The sequence below is a fragment of the Neopsephotus bourkii genome, unplaced genomic scaffold (genome assembly GCF_033783945.1).
Source record: "Neopsephotus bourkii isolate Nb327-2 ecotype Australia unplaced genomic scaffold, CSIRO-AGI_Nbou_v1 NB_168, whole genome shotgun sequence".
NCBI lineage: Eukaryota > Metazoa > Chordata > Aves > Psittaciformes > Psittacidae > Neopsephotus > Neopsephotus bourkii.
Window position 1 is genome coordinate 14,879,468 of NW_026900684.1, and position 14,809 is coordinate 14,894,276.

A 14,809-nucleotide genomic window follows, 5' to 3' on the forward strand; every position below is an offset into this window, starting at 1 on the left:
TCAGTTTCCAACCATTTCCAAATGTAAAGCTGCTCAAGGGCCAGGACATATCTATGTATTTATAGTGCTTGTTTCTGAGTTTCACAACTTACAACTACATTTCCCAATATGAAATCTTGAATAGTCTGGATAAAGATAAATTAGGTTTCGCCTACAGTGCTAAAACCCATCTTTTTGGGAATGTGTATTCAACTTCTTCCCCTTCCCCGTCTTCTGCTGTCAGCAGGTGCATCCTTAAAGATTGTATGCCAATCAAGTACTATTGTTAGAAGACAGCTGCCAAAGAGGACATCTGTTTTTCTTACACTTGCTTTTTGAGAAGCCTTCTTTGCTCAAGATACAACTGCACCACCTAAACAAAAATTTTCAAGTATTTGTTGGGATGAAGCTTTCACTAAGGAGACTGAGACAGAAAGAGTATGTATGAATGCATGGATAACATCCTAATGACCAAAATCCAAACTTTCTTCATTCTGAAGACTTAAGAATGACAAGTAACTGGTTCTTGCTGTAGAACTATTTCCTACTGATTTCCAGATGGTTTTATTAGATACACAATAAAGTGCTAAATATGAAGAAGCAAGTCCTCATGGGAAAAATATACCAACATTCAGAAACTGGAAAGGAAAATAACAGCCCCAAGTTTTGCCATTAATCAATACCTATAATACTCACCCCAATACCATTCCTAGTTCTTTTACATGCACTCTTGTATGTCCTCGCAGATATTCTGAAAGCATTTTGCTTTTGAGATACATCTCTTGTAGTCTATCCTCAAGATGCATTATGCACTGTAAACACAGACCACAACCCTCAGAATGGCTTTAAGAATCGCATGCAAACTTTACAGGAATGTAAGCACATAATTTAGTCTTTTATCTTAGCTATAACATCTCTCAAACTAAATCTCCACTTAAAAATCTCGAAGAGGCAATTGATTTTGTTACAGGTGTGCTGGCACCATTAAGAAGTTATCATTACCCCTCAAAGGGGAATCCCCTCATAAAACTGGGGCATTCCAGCTTTCTCAGGCACCATAAACAGCACATCCATTTTTCACCCAAGTCAGCCACAGCATTTCTGCTGACTTAAATAGTTTTAACCAGGTTCAAAGACACTCAAGACATCTTACAAGGGGTAACGGGTTCAAACTTAAACAGGGGAAGTTTAGATTGGATATAAGGAGGAAGTTCTTTACTGTAAGAGTGGTGAGGCACTGGAATGGGCTGCCCAGGGACGTTGTGAATGCTCCATCCCTGGCAGTGTTCAAGGGCAGGTTGGACAGAGCCTTGGGTGACATGGTTTAGTGTGAGGTGTTCCTACCTATGGCAGGGGGTTGGAACTTGATGATCTTAAGGTCCTTTCCAACCCTAACTGTTCTATGATTCTATGATTCTACTAAGAATCAAACCAGAACACTTGGATCAATACTTAATGTTTGTTGTCAGTATAATATTTTGTGAAAGACTGAGCTTAGACAACAGTTCCCAAAATTGCCACTCTACCTCTAGGGATCTGCATTCAAGAAATTAAGACTCAAGAACTAGAAGACACTATTATCTTATATGTCATAATTTCATAGCTCTTTTGCTCACTACTTTACAATAGAAGCTAGGTTACGAATCCTCTTTAGCCATTTGTTTTAATCAGTTCTAGGTACTTCTAGTTTAAAATTGCTTAAACATTCGACGCTGCCTGCCAAAAGGTAATAGTTCAAACTGAAAAAAAACAATTTAATCACTCCCCTTTTCTTTCAGCAGTAGCATGCTAGAAACATGTATTATCTTTAAATACAGTCATGCGATGCATGGTAATTTCTCATACACCAACCGCAGGACAGCAGATGAACCTTAGCTTCAAAGAGAGAGAAGGTTTATTTTCATAAGACAAGGACAGTAGGTATGATGTCTTCACAAGATGAGTAGTAGGATGCCTTATCAGGTATTTTGTTCTAGGACAAAGGTATATTCAAATTGATATATTCCTTATTTCCACCATGATGACCACTTCAAAAAAGTTAAATTAGTTCAGCTCTCCAAACTCCAGGTGATGAAAGCAGGAAGTGCATGCAGAACCTTGTATTATCTGATATATAATCATCTGGCAGGCATAGACAGCAATTAGAAACAGTAGCAGCAAACAGCTTCAGGCCATTGTTCAACGTAATTTTCAAGTTGAATGAAAGCCGTAAGTATTAGGAATGAGACCCTGTGAAACCAGTTTTAGTAATTAAAAAAAAGTAAGCAAAGAAAAGATTCATACTTGTAGGTAGTCTACCATGTACTCTCTGGTCTGGAGTAAGATGAAGATTTTTAATGATTCTCTGAGTTTATAGCACGTCTTAACCGTGGAAGATAAAAAGGCATTTTAAAAACATGCTACGTAGTAGTAGAACAAGATCAATGACACCAGTGGAGGAAAGCTTTTTGAGAGTAGTTTATCTGTTTGCTTCAAGTGAGTTTTCAGTCAAGTCAGTATACTTGTTACAGTTCTGATTCTACTGAAAGGGAAATACTCTTTTCCATTACAGGCAACCTTAACACAGAAAGCCCACAAGCACTTCCTCAGTGGCTGAGGGGAGCATGCAGCTGATTCACAAAGTGGCAGTTCAACATATTTCAATTTCAGTACTTATGGCAAAGGATTATGGATTTTTATATTTTTTTAAGGCGTGAGGGAGTAAATAAGGAAGAATCCCACATTATTCTAAGGGAGATTCTTTATATGCAAGATTATCTGCTCCTCCTGTTGCAAAGAATCAAGACATTCCTCCCCATAAGCTGGGTACATGAATCCATTTTGTTCAAAATGGCCAAAAGTTAATTTTTTTTTTTGTACTGTTAGCTTTCTCTGCAGCTTTCCTCATTGACTACATGGAAAAAACAAAACAAAACAAAATGTCAAGTGACTTCTAGGGAAGTAGCTAAAACGAGTTCAAAGGTGCAGGTAAAACTTGACATATTGCTGACATGCAGCAGCTACGATCATCACTTCCCTTGCTGGCATGCTGCAAAGCTCTGCAGTACGGTTACCAGTCTGAAGTGCCACAACAAAGGTATCACCACTTGCCTTTCATCTAGTTTCAAAAGTTGGGCTTTGTTTTTTGTTGTATCACAAAACTCAAAAACTTACTCATCTGAGCAGTACCTGCATGTAAAAAAAGTGCACTCTTAAAGGAAACTTCAAACATACTGCATTATGTTCATCTCTGATCAATATGCTTTTGTCAAAACCTAAATCAACAGAATCACTACAAAAGAGTCACACTTCTCCCCCTAGAGTTTAGTGGAACACAGCTCCCATGCACTGATGGTTTGGTTTTAGTAAAGAGCTGCAAAATCCACTAACATAAGGATCAAAGTGTCTCTAATGTGGATTATAGCAAGTTTCCAAACTTCTAGCACTATCACTTCATTGTGCCTTTTTCCAAGAAAAATAGAAATAAAAAAATCTCTGAAAAATATTCTACCTCCAAACCCCTCTCACATCATACAATGCATACAGAAGTTGCATACACAAATGCGAGGGCAACATAGGAAAGAACAATTCAGTTGCAGAATCAACTATTCAGATTAGAAATGCCAGAATTTAAGGTGCTATTGTGCAAGTGTTAAGATATAATTTTAACCAAAGTTGTGTATTTTTCAATGCCCAGAAGAATCCAGAGACAACAATGACAACATACCCACATCTTGCCTAGCATTTGTCTTCAAGAACTTAGCATAATCAACACCACTAATTTTATTCAAAACAATGCGACTAATACTATTTACAGCTGTTAGTGTTTAGCTCTATCTTCCTCTTCCATCTGCTAGCCCAAGCCATTACACAGGCTCCTACAACTATTCTCAAGACTACCTGCTGAAGGACAAACCAATTCAGTTAATTGAAAAAGGGGTGACTACTGAAAAATCCAGCCCACCTCCCCTCACCTACAATGATGGGATTAAACTGCACTGTAATTACCACTGTGAGACTTGTGGGTAAGTTTTGTTGTAATCAGCAAAGCCAGCATTACTGATTTGCTCTGATGAACTCCACTACTACAGAGGACAGGAAAGGATGTTCTGGGACAGGGATAATGCAATATGACAATCCCCTGCTGCAACCCATCCACCTCCAGGTGCTTTGAGGTTTCAGTCTCCTCCCAGCAATTCTATGGAGACACTGGCAAGGTTATCCGAGACAGTACTTGCTGACAGAGTTGGCTAAAACATGCATAAAACAGAAGGATCAAGTAAATATAGAGGTACAATTATTTGGGAAGGAGAGCTAAGAGGCATACCCTGTGTGGGGTTCGATCAAAAGCCCAAGAACAGAAAGTTGTATGCTAGAAACAGGCTTAGGTAGATAGAAGTTTCAACAACATAAATAGAAGCGTGGAAATAATACAAACAAAAAAATAAAAGCCAAATTTAAGAGCCCTAATCATAAACACACAAGAACCATGCTAAAACTGCCTGAGCAACTTTAGTTTTATCATATGCATTTGAGTAGTTAACTTTAATCTGACCTATTACATGTAAATTACAGATAAAACAGTATCTGTTACTGGACTGTACCATTCATTCTCTCAAATACATTGTGTCAACTCTGTATCACTTCAGGCATTAGTTCATTGGTACAGCAACACAGTTTACAAAACTCTGCTCTTCCTACTTAAGCTAAGCAATTTGCATTACCTACAGTCTCCAGTAAAGAAATACTTACAAAGTCAGCTGGGACGTTGAGCTTGTAAAGCTGTAAAATAGACTGCAGTAAACTGGATACTTGACTTGAAACCAAAACATCCTTGCCTAACTTCATATTGTCCATCATCTTTCTCTGGCTTGTAGCTACTTGTACGTTCCATTTATCTGTGTCTGCAATAATGCAGACAGCTTCTGCGATGGGCTCATCTAGCACTGGATGCTGCAACAGATAAAGAATACAAGCATTATGTGACACTTTCACATACATTTCCTCAACTCAGTTTTGAGGTTCCACTTTTAGTCACACTGAGGCAGGGAATAAGGAAAGCGAACCAACAGGAAACCAAAGGCATCTCAAAAACGACAAGGAATACCAACTTCAGTGACAGAGTTTACATCTCTCAACATTGGGTCAGTTAAGTCTTAACTGACAATTTGATCAAGGCATTTAAATAGTGCTTCAAAGTTACTACTCCAAAACTTTTTTTCAAATATTCCACCCTTCCTGAGAAGACAAGTTCCTTCCAAAATGGAAAGAATAATAATTTTACTGATCCAGTGCTGGTGAAAGCATATTTAATGTTTCAGAGCTATATGAAGGACTTCACTCTGTACAATCAGACCAATCTGATATTGTTTAAAGAAGTTACATACACGTGCATCACTGTTCCAGGTAGCACATGAACTTACTCCAGCAGGATGATTAATTGCTGCAGAGCAGCTGTTGACAATAAACATTTAAAATTGCACATCAAGATCACACAGTTACTTTAGTGAAAGGTTAGTTATTAATTATGTAATTTAGGAGTACCTGAAGTAGAGCAAGAACATGGCAAAGTTACTACCTACAGACAATTACTTTTCTGTAGTCAGTCATTTCTGCTACAGTTTAGTATAATATAGGCCTCCACAAGACTTCATCTCCCTTGCAACACATGCCACTAATGGCAAAATAAGCTGTTTCAACTTGCACATAATTTTATGATATATAGATAATTGTCAGCTATTGTGACTGAGAAACAGTCTGAGGTTTTTTCCTTGTTTATAACTTGAAGTTGCAAACAATTTTCCTTGCGCTTATCTCTGAAGAGAAACCTTAAGACAGTATAAAGGAAAGCACATGTGATTCTTGTGTGAACAGGCTTTGCATATAATGCATTAAGGGCTTACCTCTTCCAAGAAGGAAGACAGGCGTGGCTGTTACAAATGATAAGTAGAAAGAAGCCTATTCAAAGGACCTGCTTCTGTAAATCTTAGTAATATCACAACTACTGCTATAACTCAGTACATTAACTCACATGCATTGCATGAAGTAGGTCTGCTAATAGACACTGCTTGAGTTTTTCATCATTATTTATTCCATGCAGCACTAGATCAGGTATATATGTATGACAGTAACCACCTAGAAGTGATCTTCCAAAATTTTTCACACATTGACTGCTGATTGTATTTGACCTGAAATACAGAAATACAAAGCATGTAAGATTCTTGCTTGACAAACTGATTCAGATTTTAAATGAATGAGAAGTTTGGTTTATCACCCCTGCTTCTATTGTAAGTATCAATCAACACTGTACTCAAAATACACAAAACCAATTACTGGTGCTCTTTGAAAGAAAGATTTTAAAAGCTGAACTTTAACAAGGTATCAATTCCTTTGAATTTATAAAAAGGCAAATCTAAATGTATTAGAGCTTGTGATATATATGAGCTCCATGTTCTGTACCTAACAGATTGCTAAATTTGAGTTTTCTCCAACTCAGCCCAAGCAGCAAACTTTCTAGTTACCTACCTTAAGTATCAGCAAGTTCCATTTGCACCTGTAAAGCTCAAAAGTTTTCAAACAAGATGCCCTTATTTATTTCAAATGTCTTTGATTTGTCAAATTTGCTTGTCCTCAGATGTTCTGTCTACATTAAATGTTTCAGGACGCTTATATGAAAAAGTAATCAATCTTTTTTATTAGACATATGAAGGGCATCTTTGTCACAAATTTCACTACTTAACCCTGCTCCGTCTTAGTTTTCTTTTTCCCAAGTCTGGTTACAAGAATCCTACCCACATCAGTGTCTGTTATCGATTTGTTTGCAAGGAACTTACTCAAGATCCCAGAGGATTTCGGACTTTAAATCCTGAACACCTCTGAAGTAGCAACAGTTTTTTACTCCATTTAGTTCTAAATTAAACTACTTTACCTTGGTAAAGGCAGTTCCACTTCTGCAAACTCTTCAAGTCTTTTGCTGACATTATCATGATGTACTTCATCAGAGATACAACAATCACCTTCCTCATCACTGGCTCCAAGAGCACTGTCTGAACTCTCATTCCTTGGAATGTCCCCTTCAGCTCTGAAGGAGCTTTTCCTTCCAGCATCCCCATAGGGGACATCTTTAGCACCTACTTTAGGGGAATCCTGTTTGACAGCAGAACCTACTTCTACACAGCTAGGGGAATAGTTCTCCAGATTGCCAGAGCATAAAGTTCTAGTTTCTTTCAGGCTTGGCAATTTTACAGTTTCTAAATTATCCGTGGGCAAAAGCGGTTCACTAGATATCGTGTTCACTAAATTCATTTCAGCTTCTTTACTTTCTGTATGTTGGTGAAGTATATTCTCCTTCCTCATACAAGGTGAGATTTGTGCATAACAAACATCACGTTTACTGAAGGGTATAAAGGCAGCTTCGCAACTTTCTGTTTGATTCTGGGAAGCATTCACAGGCAGATTTGTGAAACTTGAGGAACAATGTATCACCTCTGGATTTTTTCTCAATGATCTCAGATTTTCTTCCATTTCTCTTCTATGAGTTTCTAAGTCTGACTCTGGTGATGCTGAACTTCCAATCTGAAAAGTGACCTTTTCCAAGTGTGAACTCCTGTGGCCAGACCCTTCAGGACAAGGTAAGGCAGATGACCTACCAGACAACTGGTTTTCCACTTTTCTCTCATTCTGATTCCTGTTCATCTTTATCTCTGTTAAATCCTCCAATTTAGATGGCTCTTCAAAGTGGTAGGATACAACCCCTGCATCGGTGACAATTCTTTTCCTACTGTCAGCCGTTCCCTTATGAAAATTGCTAGTTAGACAGTCAACAGATGCTTCGGAGTTCTGACTGGCTTTTCCTATCGCTTCTTTCTTCTCTTTTGAAGAGGCTGGGACAGCATGAGTGCTTTCTGGGTCATGTGCCCACTCTGCAACACTATTGTTCTTACTTTCATCATTCTTTGGAGGTAGGATTGGAGGCACAAGAGCAGGTTCATTTTTAACAGTGACAACAACATAATCAGACTCCTCTACCTCTCCCCTTTCTAGGGCAGTTGTGATCTTGCTTCCATTTAGCACTTGCTCTTCTATCCCAGCCTTCTGACTCCATGTCAGCTGATTTTCCTGCAGCTCAGAGCACCGAATGAAGTAAGTTAGAACATAGAGCAAGCGCTGCACCAACTCCTTGCGTTTTCCAACAATAACAGTTCGAGTCAATCTCACCGGGGAGCCTATGGCACCATAGAGATCACCTATACAGGAAAACAATCACATGTTTATGTCTGGTTGTGATATAGGCCTAAATTCAACATATTTTGAAACAGCATTTACTATGGACACAAATCAGACAGTTCGTTTCTTTCACAGCAAGTTCATAAAAGTTTAAAACAAAGATTAACAAAAGCACGTCTAATAAGTTTTTTGTTCAGAAGGGTTTTGGTGGTTTTGTGAGTAGCTGCTATTATTCGGTTTCTTTCTGTTCAAAGCCACTAAAGGATTTTATTTACGTGATGGTTACAAGGTATAATCACTTGGAAATTGACACAACAGGGGGTGAAAAGGAATATAAATCCAGCTATGCTGTTTTCTATTTTATTACATATTTTCTTTCACATTAAAGTTGTTTTATTTCAGTAACTTTTTCTGTTAAACACAGGAATTTTCATACAGATAAAATCTAAATTATTTTTTTCAGGACCAATATAAGAAAAGCAATAAAGGATTCAATATTAGCTTAGTAATGTTCTGAAAAAAGAGGCATGTAACTACCTGCTGGGCTAGGCACACAGACTTCTATGTACTCGCAGTCAACCTCACTAACATGAGCATCTATCTTTGGCCTGGGATGGCAGAGAACTAGAAAATGTATTCACTAAAAATATAACTGTAAAATGAGAGGTAGAAACTACAACAGAAGTGTGTTCCCCATCTCAGTTCCCCCCAGGAACTGCCTATTTGCTAGTTCACTTATCCTGGAGAACTGTTGGGGTTTTGTTTTTTTAAACAGAACTAAGGTCATGCATATCCTGCTTTCAACATATTTGTTTGGGATAGTGACAACTATCTTTAGCTGCCTATAATCCTCTATCAGTTGAAGGGTTTCTGCCCTTAAGTTCTGGGAGAGGTAAGCACAGATAGTAAATAAGGTAAGTTCTCTTATCAGACAAAGATAGGTTAACTCAAGAAATGTCTATTACCAGGTTCAGTTAACCCAGCTGTCTTCATCTGACAACCATTAGTGAACACTCACCTAATTGTCTTTTGCCTATCCAAACTATGGCTGATATCACCAGCAGACAGGAGACAGCCACCAGCTCAATTTTCTTTACCCATCATAAGTGTTAACCTTGAAATCAGGCTTCTCTGAAGCATGGCTTTACCAGCTACCTGCTAATCTACCCTATTTGTTTAGGTGGCAAGTCCTTGCTCAGGGCTGCTCAGATGTTTTGGACCAAGTTTGCCACCAGGATTTTGTGCCAGACCTCAAGAAGCTGCACTAAATGAAAGCTAAAATCAGAGCTTCAGGAAGGTTTCTGCCAGGAGCAAGAGGGCCTCTGGTTTCAACATGAGGAGACTAAAACATAAAAAAACCCCACACAACAAAAATGCAAACACATTTATACTCAGACCCCTCTTCACCATACATAACATAAAAGGAACAAGGCTCCTGACTCCCACTCCTATAAAACAAGGATTAATGAAACAGTAATTCCACTTCTTTCAGTTACTGTCACCCCTGCCAAGATCTGCCATTTCCCGTAATGATAGCAATGCACTGAGGAAGCTGCTGTGTGGTGGATTTATTGTCTTCCCCTCATAAAGAACAACTTTGCAACTAGCCCCATAGCCTAACACACCAACAAACTCACTCCTCACTAATGCAAAGTGGGCTTCAGACTACTCTGCTGGAACTTTCCTCAATGCCAGGTGGGTTACAAGGACTAGCACTAGGAAAGGAAATGGGAAGATGTATTTTTACTTTTAAGTTGAGCACAGTTGCTATGGAAATCAGATTCAGGCTTTACGTTCATTTGTACAATTGACTTTTATATAAAACATTACCAATAAGTCAGTACAAGAATTCAAAATTGTGGTCTTCAAAACATACTAATGCCAACTGTTAAAACCATTAAAGCTGACATTTAAGGCAGCATTATGTCTTCCTGACAGTGGTACTTGTAACTGTAATTGATATGTAGTATATAACAAAAACATGAGTCTGAAGGTGGAAATACACAGGTACGGAAAAATCTTTTCCTTAGTAAAAAGTAATTTCCATTTTAAAGCACTAAGCTCAATTTTTTTATTTCCCCTCCACCTCTTTCTAAAGACCACCAGCAGAGGGCAACATCTTACTTTCATTATCAATTACTGCAACTGCCAGATAATGGCTTTTGGACTTTACAAGAACAAAAGAAAACTAGAAATCATTGAGTTCAGGCATTGAGAAATCGGGTAGGCCAATGCTGGTAGCAACATACAAGCTGGGGAGGTAAGAACAGAAACAGATTCTTGATTAGTCACTAGTAGTAGCTTCTGGGAGCGATCACAAGAGCTACTGCATCCAGTTCAGCTGGTTTTTTTTTTAACCCCAGGCCTGGCTCCGTCCTCAAAAACCTAGAAAAGCTACCATTTTACCCTCCAAGTCTAATCCATTAGTCCTCTGCATAACACTTTAAAGACATCCTAAACCAGGAAATACATCTGCCAAGGTAGCAGTTCTTACTTTCATAAAGATAGCTGAGAAAAACAAATGTATCTGAGACAATGAGAAAGAAATAATCAGCAGCACAGTGTAAATGTTACATTACTGTTTTACTGTGCATGTGTGTTACTTTACACTCATATATATCAGTTAATATACATATAAATATCAGTTAAAGTTAAGGCCAATCTGACATCAGACTTGCAGCTGGTTCCAGGAAGAGGAATTTCCAGGGATTTACCACTGGCAGCATTATTCTCTCAGCTCTCACCTATTCTTTTGACAGCAGTTATTTAATCCCCTGTATCAAGATACCTTAAAAGCTATTTGTCCAAGAACAGCCTGAAGACTTTGGCACAAGCCCACTCACGTAACTGTGAGTGAATGGAGGTAGTGCCAGTTGCCAGACTTCTACTCTTATCTTGGTGTCCATCCTAGCTCTGAGAAAGAGATGAAAGGAGGTAGCCAGGGCAGTTTCAACTACAAATGGCCCTCAGGGCCCAGAAAACTGCTCAGACTACTCACAGTACTTGCACCATCTTAATACTTCTATACTAAGTTACTTAGCCAGGCAATGTAACAGAGGATGACAATGAGGGACCAGGTAAAAAAGCAGAGCACTCAGGCTATTTAAACCGGCCTCCAAATTCTCTGTTTTAACCATGTGCAAGACATCCTCTGGTAGCTCTGCCCCGGTTACAGCCAGGTACATCTGCAAGTGTGATCTGGATCACAAATAGCTCTTAGATAAGAGAAGTGAACACAGGAACGTGCTAGTTATAGAGAAGTCTGAAGCTTTCCATTTCCTACTGACCAAGCTGTGCCCAGAGAGGGTTATATGGATGGGATTTTGCCAGCATGTTCACAGACTGTGATGTGCGCTTCTCAGAGAAGGCCTTTATGGGAGGATGGTCAACTGGCATTACTGTTGGGACCCAAGCCAGATGGTATGTCAGCACAGCAGTTAACAAAGCAGCAAAGAACCTAGAAAAAAGAATACGACCAATGTAACACCAGCAAAGGAATGTCCCATTAAGTGCTTTAACACATGCACTGGGATGCATAAAAGCTTTTACTTAAGAAAAAGAGGGTGGAGGAAGCTTACTGATTTTTGTTGATCTGTTCTATCAGAAATGTAAATTCTTTAAGAAAACGCTGGCATAGATGACTCTTTTCCAGGGTGCTGGACATCATATTGAGCCACACAGGCTCTGCAATCCTTGGAACAGAATATAGGTTCCAGATGGTAACTCTGCTCAAAGAAAAATCCACAAAAGTAAGTGTTAACATGCACATTTTAATCTTGCAAACAAAAATAACCCTTTTCCTCTTCTATTGTCCACCGATTTTTACTTCTTTTTTTTGTAAGATCTAGGAGACTGAACAAACTGGAAGAGTTTTATTCTTCGGGTAATTACTATTAATTACCTGTGCCCCAGAAAATATGTCTAATTTGGTATACCAGAAACTTAGTGTCTACATGTGAATCACATGTCTTCCCTTTCTTACATTTCCTCATGTATTTGTACTCAGAAAAATGATTCAGAAATCATTTTGAGGGGGAATAGAACCTATTCTATTCATTGCAGTGATTCATTTCCACATCCCAGACATTACAGAAACTCCATCCCACCAAAGCCTTGTCTCTCTCTCCTAGCCTGCCTTTCTTTGCCTCTAGCCATACTTCCTCTCTTAGGTACCAAAACCTTTGTGCCTTTGACAGCAACTGTCTTGTCAGCAACTTAAGTTACTGTTCGGCATCTATGGCTGGGAGTAGGCAACTTATCTGCATAAATGTAAAAATCAATCCACTTATCTGCAGAGGCATCAGCAGAAGCCAACTCCTGATGAGATCTTAAAGACTAACAATCACAGCTATAAGTGAGCACAACAGAAGTATTTTTGCTCTTGTTCTGAAAACAGGTGAGCTGGTTTTAATAAAGTTCTTTAAAAACATTTACCTAATACCCAACACAGAAAATTCATTCACTCTAACATCAAGACTGGCTAAATTACAAGACCCTGCATTCAGGAAGTGACAAATATCTTAAGAGGGGCATGAGAAGAACTCTCCTTGTAATTCAGAATTCTGTTAACTCACCTGAATTCTCCCAGGGCATCCATGACACGGCTGATATAAACCTGCACCCTTTGGCTGGATTCTGCTATTTTTCTACATGAGATCATGGCCTTGATTAAGAGTTAAAGACACAAAACAGCTTCTTAAGGGATTCGCATTCTTCATTTTTTTAAGCTTCATTAACATGTCAAAATAATTAAGGTCTAGCCCCAGTGCTATACAGCCACTCAGGACACCAATAGCTGCCAACCTCCCTCCACCTCATGAGAGGCCAATCCCTGAGACTGGGCATGGGGAGAGAAGAAATATTTTGGGGAGTGTGGAGAAGACAGCAACAAACATTTTGTGTCTCTTTTTAAGTGACTGCATGAAAGAACAGAATAGCACCATTTCCACAGTCTCTGCCAGTCAAGAAACCCTCACAGTGAAATATGGTAAGAAGTGAAGAAAAACCACCCATAGCATTAAACTCTAAATTCTTATTCCGACTGGAAAAGAAACTGCACCTCATGCAGCAAATGCTGAATTCCTACACTGGGCTCAGGCTCAAGACTACATGTGTAAGGAGGGAGGGAAGCTCAAAACCACACACCTTCTCCCACTCTTAATCTATCAGATTCTAGAATACTTCATGTTGTTTGACACTTTTCCACATTAAGACAAAACTAGTATTCTGTACCTTTTCTATTGCATATTTCAGCTTGTTCATGTGAGATTCAAAAAGAGGGAAGTGAGAGAAAAAGAAATCCTGGAAATCTCTCTGTGCTTCTTCTTTTTCAGGCAGAGAAAAGATTATACTGATAGCAATTTTTTTCCGCCGAACTATTGCAGGATTGGAGCTGCAGCTTTCATCAGCCATACTAAACATTTCTTCAGTGGACCTGTAAGACAGATTTGTGCAGACAGTTACCTATGTACTGAGAGTTAATTTGTCTTCTATCCCTATTTCTCTGTGCAGTAGAATGGAATTCATTCTTGGGTCTCCTTTGACTCGCTACAGCAGACTTTGCTATCACCTGTCTCTGAACAGAGGATACCCAATATTTTGATGGATAAGACCAATGCTTGCTCAGATAAGAAGAAGGCAACTCCCAAAGAGGCCAGCTCCTAAAGTAGTGTGAATAGCTTCCTCTGAAACACAGCTTCTACAAAATCCCTCCTTCTGGATTTAACTTTAAAGGGGATTAAGCGAATGGAGATATGATGCATAAAATCATTAGTAACAAAGGTTAAAGGTAATTTCAGAGCTCTAAACTGCACCCAGCACTCAAGTTCCTGCCTGTGATGCTCTTCAATCTATACTGCTCTTCATTAGCAAAGTTGGGAAACATGCTACCTATGCTGCTCCAGCATCTTAAAATGGATGTTTTAAGGCACTTAACCGTGCAAAATAAAACTTTCTATTTTAACAGAAGACTAAATGTCACCACTTAGTAATTACTGTGAAAACACAAACTTAACGCCTACAAATAATGTGTGACTAGCTGAAAGCTACATATACTTCAGTTTAAAATGAAATGTTTTTACCTAAAAAACCCACCCCAAACCCACCCAAAAATCCAAACAGTGGCTATTTTACAACCATTATTATTCCCCAGGTTCTGTTTATCCACTTGATGGTTCTGCCACATCTCTTTCAACAGTTATGCCACTTTTCAATATCACACATGGGTTGACACAGGGATCAATATTGTTCAACTTCTTGGTTATCAACCTGGCAGTATGTGGATCAAAACAGACCTTCAGTGAGTTTGCAGATGATGCCAAAGGGGTAAAAAAATGGTCAATGGACCAAGGAGGCTGTGTAATCCCCATCCTTTTAGGTTTTCAAGACTCAATTAGACAAGTTCCCCAGCAATCTGATCAAAATTCTAAGCTAGTCCTTTACACAGGCAACTGATTTGAATTATATCCCAAAGTCTTAGCCCAGCATAAGTTTTTTTGCTATAACACAAAAAGGTGGCAATCCCCTTATCTTGCTCCTCCATAAATACTTCCACTGCAGTGCTCAATACTGATGTTGCTGGATTTACAGAGCTATTACTTTTTCTTGCTTAAAGTTCCTTGATCAA

At 38.8% G+C, this 14,809-nt stretch overlaps 1 protein-coding gene across 4 annotated transcripts in view; it reads right to left on the bottom strand.

Annotated features, from left to right (window-relative positions):
* The window catches only part of FNIP2 (folliculin interacting protein 2), a 48,907-nt gene that overhangs the window by 2,216 nt on the left and 31,882 nt on the right, over positions 1-14,809 (bottom strand). For all 4 annotated transcript variants that reach the window (XM_061373416.1, XM_061373397.1, XM_061373390.1 and 1 more), the window contains 8 exons: positions 13,417-13,618; positions 12,759-12,847; positions 11,763-11,909; positions 11,472-11,641; positions 6,887-8,204; positions 5,990-6,146; positions 4,711-4,911; positions 676-791 (listed from right to left, as the gene is read on the bottom strand). In XM_061373416.1, coding sequence (XP_061229400.1) covers positions 676-791; positions 4,711-4,911; positions 5,990-6,146; positions 6,887-8,204; positions 11,472-11,641; positions 11,763-11,909; positions 12,759-12,847; positions 13,417-13,618 — 2,400 coding nt within the window. The remainder of the gene's footprint in view (positions 1-675; positions 792-4,710; positions 4,912-5,989; positions 6,147-6,886; positions 8,205-11,471; positions 11,642-11,762; positions 11,910-12,758; positions 12,848-13,416; positions 13,619-14,809) is intronic.